This window comes from Montipora foliosa, chromosome 8 (genome assembly GCF_036669935.1).
Source record: "Montipora foliosa isolate CH-2021 chromosome 8, ASM3666993v2, whole genome shotgun sequence".
Classification (NCBI taxonomy): domain Eukaryota; kingdom Metazoa; phylum Cnidaria; class Anthozoa; order Scleractinia; family Acroporidae; genus Montipora; species Montipora foliosa.
The window spans coordinates 6,032,472-6,042,471 of NC_090876.1; the positions used below are offsets into that span (position 1 = coordinate 6,032,472).

Below are 10,000 nucleotides of genomic sequence, written 5' to 3' on the forward strand. Positions count from 1 at the left end.
CTTCAGATCGAATTAAGTTTACTCCTTCTTTGCCCTCTTTTGCCGAGCAAAATCGAACAAAATTACCGGTACTACACGAAAATCCGATCGGGTTTTCGATTTCTTGGATCTAATCCGAGACATTTTTCTCTGAAAATTCAACAAATGCGTTGCTGCGAAAAACAACTCAACGCAATGAGTTTCCCAAATAGGGTCAAAAATAACAATGGCGATGATGTCATTTGTGTTTACCCTTGCTGTATTCTGTGGGGGGCACAATTACCGACCGGTTGTCCCATAAAATCTCAATTCAGTCTGCATTAGAACTGCGTTCTGTCGAACGCAATAAACGGCGACACAGTTTCTATGGTCCCCTATGGTTGAATTCGTTTTCTTTTTCTTTTAAACATTGGCATTTTTCTGCGGTCTGTGTCCATAACCTAGCAACAGTCATTGAAAAAGGCTTTTGTCTGTTTTGTAAGTAGCGACTTAATGATATCTTTATGTCTATTTTTGAAGATCCGTCAAATCATTGCCGACGAAAGACCAGTTGTGGGGCGAAGTTTCAAGAAAGAATTAATGCCGAGTGTTTATTTTCTCCCGCAGTCTCGATATAAGTTATTTTTATGGCTCTTCGCAGTCGTAGTTTTACTGCAATTGTTGTTCTTCATTGCTGATCAATTACGGAAAGATTCTGTCCTGTTTCAAGATTGCTCTGCGGCTTTCAAGACTCCAGGTATGATTGAAAATCTCATCTTTTGATGTGTCCTGTAATTTATCTTTGCAGTAAGTCGATAGCCGAATTATAGAAATGGATTTATCAACTGAGTTGCATTGATATTTGTAAATTGACTAACCTGTAAAGAAATTCGAATGCTAACTTTTCGAACATGAGCTAATTGCTCTGACGAAGAAAGAAGTGGGGAAATGAAACCTATATTACCTTCCTCGCACCGACTCGACATCAGTTTTTTTTTTTTTTTGTGACGACTGCGCATGCGCGTAGTCACTGTTGCCGGCATCTTCTGGGTTTTCCGAAGATTAGTATGATTTGCAGATAGTTGGCGAGGACGAACGAAATCCTCGGGTGCCTCGTGTTCGCGGACGATGATCTGTGAAGAATAAAGTTGTGTGATTTGAGGTGAGTTTTTTATTCTTATAACAGTTACTGCTCGCAGCTTTCGTGTTTTGTTTAATTAATTTCTAACCGACCAACTGAGCCAGTTTACGCGTTTAATGAAGGCGTTGAAGGAACGCAAAAGCTCTTTCAGGGAAAACATTTGTTGGAATATTTAGCCCGTTTACGAGATAAACAAAGCTGTGATATCACAGGTGCCCCAGGCTAACAATGTAATTCGAGCATCACGATCAGTTAAAATTATAAGCGTTTCTATGGGAATTTGCAAACGTATTTAGGAGTCGAAAATAAAGAACACGAATCGAACAAAAATGCCTTACCTTGTCTTCCCGATACCTTATCAGTGTTTTCGTGGCGTACTTTGGCCATTTCAGCGCTATTCTTGTGGGTTGTAGGTTTGCTGTTTGCTCTATCTAAATTTATCTTAAATTACAGAGCAACGGTAAAACTAAAACTCCCTAGAATCGCGCTGAAACGGCTAGAAATGCTAAGAACATACCATAAATAAGACAACGAGGCAGGGTAAGAAATTCTGATGTATTTTTATTTCTATTTTTATGTCCTAAATTCTCCATACAAATCCTCATAAAATTTATGTAACACAACGATTCTCCGTGAGCTTGGGGTACCTATGGTTAAGTTGTACGTGATTGTCAAACTACAGATCATCAAATTGGCAAGTGCTTCTTAATTTTTATCTATAGGAAGTGGAAGATGACCTGGAAATAAATATTTTTCAAGTTTCCAGTTCCGTGACGTCTTTCGTTTCGAAAATACGGCATTTTGAATTTCCTAAGTGTTATTCACTGGGTGTCCTGTGGTACGTGTTATTCAAAAACAGAAGGGACTGAGTTGGGTGAAAAAATGAGCCAAACTCCCCACCCCCGCGACAAAATAATGGGCCAAAAGTATCAAAAGCCCCCACTAGTGGCCAGAATAATACCCTTTAGACCTTGTTGCACACAATGAGAGTGCAAGTTATGTACCTACCACTCACCTTTCGTTCAGCTATCTCTCACGAACGTGGGAAGTACATTCGAACTCCTTCTAGGTATCTTCCAAGATGGCGGAGTTATTTACAGCCAACCTCGTTCCCAGGGTCTTTCCCTCACTACTTGGGGAGGGAAAAGCCTTGGGATCGAGCATGGTTGATTTCCAAGCCCTCTTCAGTATCCAAGATGGTAGCCATGTCAAATCTGGGGATATGTCGTTTTGCTGTACCCAAAACTAGACCCATTATTAAAGAGGTTCGAAATTTCAAACATTTTGTCGAAGTGGATTTTATTAATGACCTTAATAGGGCCTCGTGGCAAAATGTTGAATGTTTTGACGACCCTAACTTAGCTTGGCAAGCATGGAAGTCTGATTTTAATGCAATTTTAGATCACCATGCCCCTATCAGATATATGCGTGTGAGACAATCATCAGTACCATGGCTCACGTTTGACATAAAGAAAATGATGAAGGAACGAGATTATCATAAAAAAACATGCTATTAAATACGGCTCGCACAACCACTGGATACTTAATCAATCTGCCAGGAATAAGGTAAATTGTATAATGCGTAAAGCGAAATCTGACTACTTTCGCCTGAAAATCGATGCGTCCGAGGCTACTGACCCTAAGGCGGGCTGGAAATTAATAAATTCACTTACAGGCAAAGGTAATAAATCTTCCCCTGTCAATGATATTCTTGTTAACGATAAAATTGTTTCTGACGATAAAGATATTTCCAAGTCATTTAATGATTTCTTTGTAAACATAGGACCAACTTTGGCCGCTGAATCAACGAAAAGGTCCTCGAATAGCGTTAACACATATCTCAGCAACATTCAGAATAGTTTTCCAGCCGCTCGATTCTCTAATATACCAGTGGAAAATGTCGCGCTTACGCTAAAAAACTTAAAGGTGTCGAAAAGCACTGGCCTTGATAAGATTCCTGCCAAGGTCCTTAAAATCGCGTCTAGTATAATTGCTCCATCTTTGACTTTTATATTTAATTTGTCACTTTCCTCTGGAATTTTTATTGATGACTGGAAAAATGCGCGTGTGTGCCCGGTCTATAAAGGCAATGACCGTCGTGCTATGGGAAATTATAGACCCATTTCAATCCTGCCAATAATAAGTAAAGTTTTCGAGAAAGAAGTCTTTCAACAGCTTTATCACTATTTGAAAGTTCATTCTGTTCTCTCTAAATTCCAGTCTGGTTTCCGCCCTCTCCACTCGACTGTCTCGGCGTTGATTCAAATGTGCGATGATTGGTCTGATAATATGGATAAGGGAAAATCTACAGGTGTAGTTTTTCTTGATATTCGTAAGGCCTTCGATTCAGTTGATCATTCGATTTTACTAGAGAAAGTTAAGTTTTATGGAGTCGCTGATAGAGAATTGATGTGGTTCAAGTCTTATCTTACTGCCCGACAACAACAATGTTTAATAAATGGTTGCTTATCTTCTCAAAGTAACTTACTCTGTGGAGTTCCCCAAGGCTCTATTCTTGGCCCTCTCCTTTTCCTTATCTACATAAATGATTTACCAAATTGTTTGCAAATACACTACCCCCTGTTTATATACAGACGATACTCAAATCTTTACCTCTAGTTTTGATATTGGCGCACTTGCCAATAATATAAATTCTGATTTAAAAAATCTAAGCGACTGGCTCACTGTAATAATTATAAGCTCCAATTCCACCCTCTCAAAACCTAAGTTAATGGTTGTTGGGTCAACATATAATTTGAACACTAAATCTGGAGATTTACCTAATGTAATCTCCGTTGATAATAATTTGGTTTCACGCGTAACCTCTAACAAATGTTTGGGAGTTCTACTAGATGAAAAGCTTACATTTGAAACTCATATTGAGTATATATGTAAAAAGGCATGTGCTGGCATAGGTGCTTTGAGAAGAATTAAGCCTTTTGTCCCCCTCTGCACCCTCATAACTTTATACAGATCACTCATTCAACCTTATTTTGATTACTGCTCACCTCTGTGGGATACATTTGTAAGCAACTGAAAGATAAATTACAAAAAATTCAAAATCGTGCGGGAAGGGTTATTACAGGCTCTTCATATAATGTTAGGTCCACGGATGTTGAATAACCTGAAATGGAAAACCCTTGAAACCAGGCGCTTCCATACAAAGGCTACCCTTATGTATAAAATCCTCAATAATCTATCTGCCCCCTAACTGAGTAACTCCTTTGTAAAGCTGAATGATACTAACATAAATTACAATCTTAGGAATATCGAGACTGATCTAGCACTTCCAAGGCCATACACAAATTTTTTGAAGTGCAGCTTTAAGTATAGTGGTGCAATGCTCTGGAATAATCTTTCCTATGAGGCAAAGACCGCAAAATCGCTTTCTGATTTCAAACGCAAACTTGCCTCCTCGCCCTCCATGCCTTCTACTGGATCGCACTGATTCTATGTAATATACTTCTATTTTAAATATATATATATATATATATATATATATATTTAAAATAGAAGTATATTACATAGAATCAGTGCGATCCAGTAGAAGGCATGGAGGGCGAGGAGGCAAGTTTGCGTTTGAAATATATATAAATATTTTAAGAGGAAAAAAGGACGCAACTACATTTCCCGACAAGCCTGTTTCGTGAATCGCTTCACTCTTCAATCGCTTCACTCTTCATTCTAAACCCCTGAAGAGTGAAGCGATTCACGAAACAGGCTTGTCGGGAAATGTAGTTGCGTCCTTTTTTCCTCTTAAAATATTTATTCCGCTCTGCTTTAACGTATTGAGCACTGTTCCACGAGAAAATCGACTTACAGACTCCCTATATATATATATATATATAACTAACTGCAGACAGTACTGTTTCGGCCTTCTGGGCCTCATCAGTGCAGTGTTGATGTCTGGGATGGAGGTTAAGCTTATAAAGCTACCCCAAATGTCCCACACATGTGGTACATCTAAGCCATGCCAGTGTGCTCAAACTAGCGAGCTAGTGAGCATGCGCAATTGCTAGCGGCAATGACTCAATATATATATATATACTTTATTGTAACGCGTTTACCTACGCCCCACCTGGAAACCAGCTTTTGTTGTGGCTAGCGTAGTGAAATAAAGTTGTATTGTATTGTATTGATCAAAATCCCTACCCTGGGGACTTGATGTAAATCTTATAAGAGTCATGTTAAATGATATGTAATATTGAACATGTGGTTGGTTAAAACTATAGTTATTATGACGTCAGAATGGCATACACAGCGTGTAGCCGTATTGTGTAGTGACGGCAATGGTACCCAGTCACTGGGCATCATTTTGGAATCCTTACATGTCCGCAATCAGTTGTGACGGTCACAACGAAGATCTCGTTGCCAGAAGCTTAGAGCACTTTCCTTTTGTCAGAACTGGCCGGCCAGACCTGCCGGTTACTGTTTGCAAAAAAAAATGCAGCAATTTGAAGAAACACTTGCTTAATAATTCTTCGCATTCTGTTCATTTGAAGGATGATATTACTGGACGCGAACACACGATTGTACATTTGCAGAACATTGCTCTGCGGATCACTGAGCTGTGAAACAATCTAAGAGTTTGTACTTCATGTTTTCAATAGGAGGTGGAAGAGTGGTGGAAAACATGAGGAGCAAAAGACTAGGAGAGTCCCCTGGATAGTACCCCTAGTCTGTTTTGTCCTCAAATATTTAACATAAAGCTGCTTCTTATTTTGTTTTCATAGGCTGCATTCCACGTCAAGGAAATATCAAGTTGCTTACTCTTCATTCCGATGCCCTCAAACTTTCTACGAACTCTTATAGTCAGGAGAATGATGTTATACTTAAAGAGCGGGCTACGACAGGCGAAAATCAGTCATCGCATTCCGGAACTAGTGTCAGTACCAAAACACAAAATGAGTCCTCGTTAGTAACTAACTTTACACGAAGGAGCGAGTTGAAGGGATCAAGCAGCGATGCGGGAGAGACACAATACGACTGCAAAAGACTTAGCAACAGGTCATCGGTGAGTTAGAAATTCATTTTTTTTTCCTGAGAGATGCGAAGAGGGCCGCAGACACAAGTAAACTGATTAGTTTGAGAAACCACAGTGGAAAGTATCTCCTCCCCCGTGGCAATGGGGCTACATATTCTTGTTGAGTGCTATATGTGTGCTTCCGATCAAACTTTTGTGAAAACACGATCAGAAATTTGGGTTTTTAAGCAAAAAAGGATTAGAAATAAGACAACTTTTAAATGAGACCAGATAGCGTTCATTAAAGATGATTTCTGTCAAATTCTTGCCAAATAAGAATGTAAAGGTACCGAGGGCTTAGATTTTTAGTTATATTCAATTCCCGAGGCATGAATTTGCTTTAAACTATTGTTTGTTTCCTAAAATAATAATAATAATAATAATAATAATAAGATCCTCTTGAAGAACAAGATTTGAAAAAGAAAACTTTCAAAGTAACCCCAAAGTAACTTTTAAGTGAAGCTATAGACCCTATGCAAAAATGGCTGCCTTTAAATTTTTCTTTTGTTCATATTCAAAATAGCCCAACTAACCTCGTTCGGGATAACAAATTCTTTAGAATTTTTGTCTCAAAAACGAGGCTAGTTGGGCTATTTTTAATATGAACAAATAACTGATTTAAAGGCAGCCATTTTTGCATAGGGTCTATGATCCTCGCAGTTATGAAGGCAATTTTGAAAGACAACATTCCGGTTTTTAATATTATTTTAGAGTACGCACTACTTTTAAAAGATGCTATTGTCCAGTTTTGGTATTTTGTTATACGCTTTTCATGTTACATGTCAAGTTTTCTTGAATCGCCAACGTTGGCTGTGGGTTCCTGATTCTCCACTCCACAAACTTAAAGGAGACTTGTACGAATGTGGCATTGTGGGATTGTTTGGGTAGAAGGGAAGTACATGTCAGTATTTGTCTTCGACCAAAGACGCTTGCAAATCGAAAAAAAGTCGGATGCACGGAATTCGGCATGTGCCACTTAAAAAGGGTCTGCTAATTTGCGAATACTACTAGACGCGAGGTTTAAACAGATTGTTGAATATTATATACTTAAGTATGGTCCCGAGGGAAACAGTTAGTTTTGTTTTCCCGAGAGTCCTCACGTTTCCCGAGACGAAGTCGAGGTAAACAGCAGGGCTCGAGGGAAGATAAAACTAACTAGTTTCCCGAGAGACCAGATATTAAGTGCTTTGTTATATATTTACACTTTTCCTGCAACAATCGCGGCTAAACATCCGGAGCGGGCAACAACTGCGGAATTGAATCCTGGTCGGGATACATTTGAATTTGATCAGGGCCACGTGACAAAGAATCAACCAATCACAGTGCTCGTTGAGCGAAAGTCTAGGTATATAACAATAGCTCATATATATCATGATGGCAAAGCCAATCAAAACTCTAGAGTTGCATTTTTGACACATCCAAAGGACAAAGATTTTTTTACTTTTGTTCACGCCTAAAACAATCACGTGACTTTGATGTTGCCACAGGAATACCCAAGGCAGTTGTTTAGGACCGATACTATTCATCATGTACACATCGCGCTTGTTCCACGTCGTAAAGAAACACCTACCAAACATTCAATGTTATGCAGATGTGCCTCAATTATACTTATCATTCAGACCTGATTCAACAACATCTCAAGACGATGCAGTATTTTCCATAGAACGCTGTATATCTGATATTTGTGCCTGGATGACTAACAACTGCCTTAATTAAGCTGAATGATACCAAGACTGAATTTCTGGTCATAGGATCTCGTCAACAGCTGACTAAAATCAAAATCGATAGCATTCGTATTGGCGCAATCGAGATCAAAAAAGTCTCATCAGTTCGTAACTTGGGAGCTTGGTTCGACACTTCTATGACAATGACCACACACTTTGTAAGGCCTGCAGTAAAGCTTTCTTTGGCTTGTGCAAAATATAGAAAATCAGAAAGTTCCTATCAGAAAAGACTACTGTTACACTTATTCACGCTTTCCTTACCTCACATCTGGACTATTATAACTCACTTTTCTATGGTGTACCAAAGTGTCAAATAGATCGACTTCAAAATATCTTAAATGCAGTTGCACGTGTTACTGAACAGGTCCCTAGATACAGTCATATACCACCAGCCCTGACAAGTCTACATTAGCTTCCAGTTGGTTTTCGAGTAAAGTTCAAAATCGCTCTACAAGTATTCAAAGTTCTCAAAGGAATGGTGCCATCCTATCTGAGTGGGATGTTACAATCAAAGCCTATATCACGCTATTCCCTGCGTAGTAACAACGAAAACGTTTTGATCATTCCTCGAACAAGATGCAAAACTTTTGGTGATCGTGATTTCAACGGCGGGCCCACAAATATGGAACAATCTTCCTCTGCACATTAGAGGGACTGAAAACCTTGGTAATTTAAAAATAAACTAAAAACACTCCTTTTTAAAGAAGCTTTTTATAAAGAACACTAATGTCCAAGGACACTTTTATTTCCATTTTACTGTGATTATAGATATTCGTCAAATATTGAGACATTTTAAAGGACATTTTAACAAAAAGTATTATAGTAGCATTATGACTTTGTACATATTTTAACTATTTAACTTTTCGATAAATTTTAAAGCACCTAGAATTTTTTTATAGGCGCTACATAAATATATTTATTATCGTTATTATTACTATATTGCATGATCTAGTATTTTAAAAAAATCAATTAGTATAGGGTGATGATTTCAATGCATAAGTAGATCCTCGACCAATTAGGGTGAACATATTTTCACAATCACTGAAACTATTACAGTACTAATATAAAGGTTCCTGAAGGGGTAAAATGGGAGCTGCAATTGACCTCAATACTTTTTGGTGGAGAAAATGGTATTTGATCACCCGGAATGAGATTCTGCCAATGGAAGTCTTTGATGAGAATGGGTTTAGTATTATCAGACGTTATCAGGATCTCTCTGAGTCCTCTGATGCTAGCAACGATGTATCGGAACCTCTAAGTTCCTGGCTTCGCACTTCTTTTGGTCCCCTATGCAATTTAAGGCGGCGAAATACGAGATACAAAAACCCTCAACTTGGCGCGCAACATTGTTTCGTTGCAAGTTTGGGTCGATGTCTCCCGTTTTTCACCTTGCATGATCAACTTGTCGCGCAACAAAAACATCTGTTGCGGGTTGAAGAAAGTTGTTGCGAAAAGTAGAGCGCCGATCTACTCTGAGCAACAAATTTTGGCTTTGTTGCTCGTTTTTCATCAAGCTCACAACTTGTCGCGCAACAAATGTCTGAAATGTGCTCGTGTACTAGCAAATCAACCAATCAGCGCCCTGCATTTCTTCAACCCGCAACAAATATTTTTCTTGCGGGTCAAGTTGATCACGCAAGGTGAAAAACGCGAAACATCGACCAAAACTTGCAACGAAACAATGTTGCGCGACAAGTTGATGATTTTTGTATCTCGTTTTTCGCCGCCTTGACGCGCATTGTTTTCTTACGAGCCAGAAGGCGATAGCAGGCCTTTCCCTAAAGAAAGTTGGGTAAGCGATCCCGACTATGAATTATCGTGCGCTGTCTTTAGCGCCTTCAGTAATGCAACGTTTCGTTTTGAGGCGTATCATGAAACAACATACAGGTATTCTAAAATTCAAGAGAGTGATGGACTGCTGAAAATTATATTTTCCATATCATAACTCCCGCTATTTGACTACTGGGATTTCTAAGAAAATTTTGCCCAAATTTAGACTGAGAAATGGGATTGTCGTCCCCCTTCCCCATTTCAGGACGCTCAATAAATATATGATTTTGCTTTCCAGCTTTCTGGTTATCTCAATGTGCATGAATGGTATGGTTGGTGCGGATACGCAGTTGATGATCTTAGGAGAGAACCACTTTTTCCATT

The 10,000-nt window shown here is 38.9% G+C and overlaps 1 protein-coding gene across 1 annotated transcript in view; it reads left to right on the forward strand.

Moving 5' to 3' along the window:
• The first annotated feature begins 410 nt into the window (after window positions 1-410).
• The window catches only part of LOC138012917 (N-acetyl-beta-glucosaminyl-glycoprotein 4-beta-N-acetylgalactosaminyltransferase 1-like), a 34,686-nt gene continuing 25,096 nt past the window's right edge, over window positions 411-10,000 (forward strand). The window contains exons 1-3 of the mRNA XM_068859853.1: window positions 411-715; window positions 5,833-6,113; window positions 9,915-10,000. The exon at window positions 9,915-10,000 is cut by the window's right edge and continues 10 nt beyond it. Coding sequence (XP_068715954.1) covers window positions 472-715; window positions 5,833-6,113; window positions 9,915-10,000 — 611 coding nt within the window. The 5' untranslated portion in view covers window positions 411-471. The remainder of the gene's footprint in view (window positions 716-5,832; window positions 6,114-9,914) is intronic.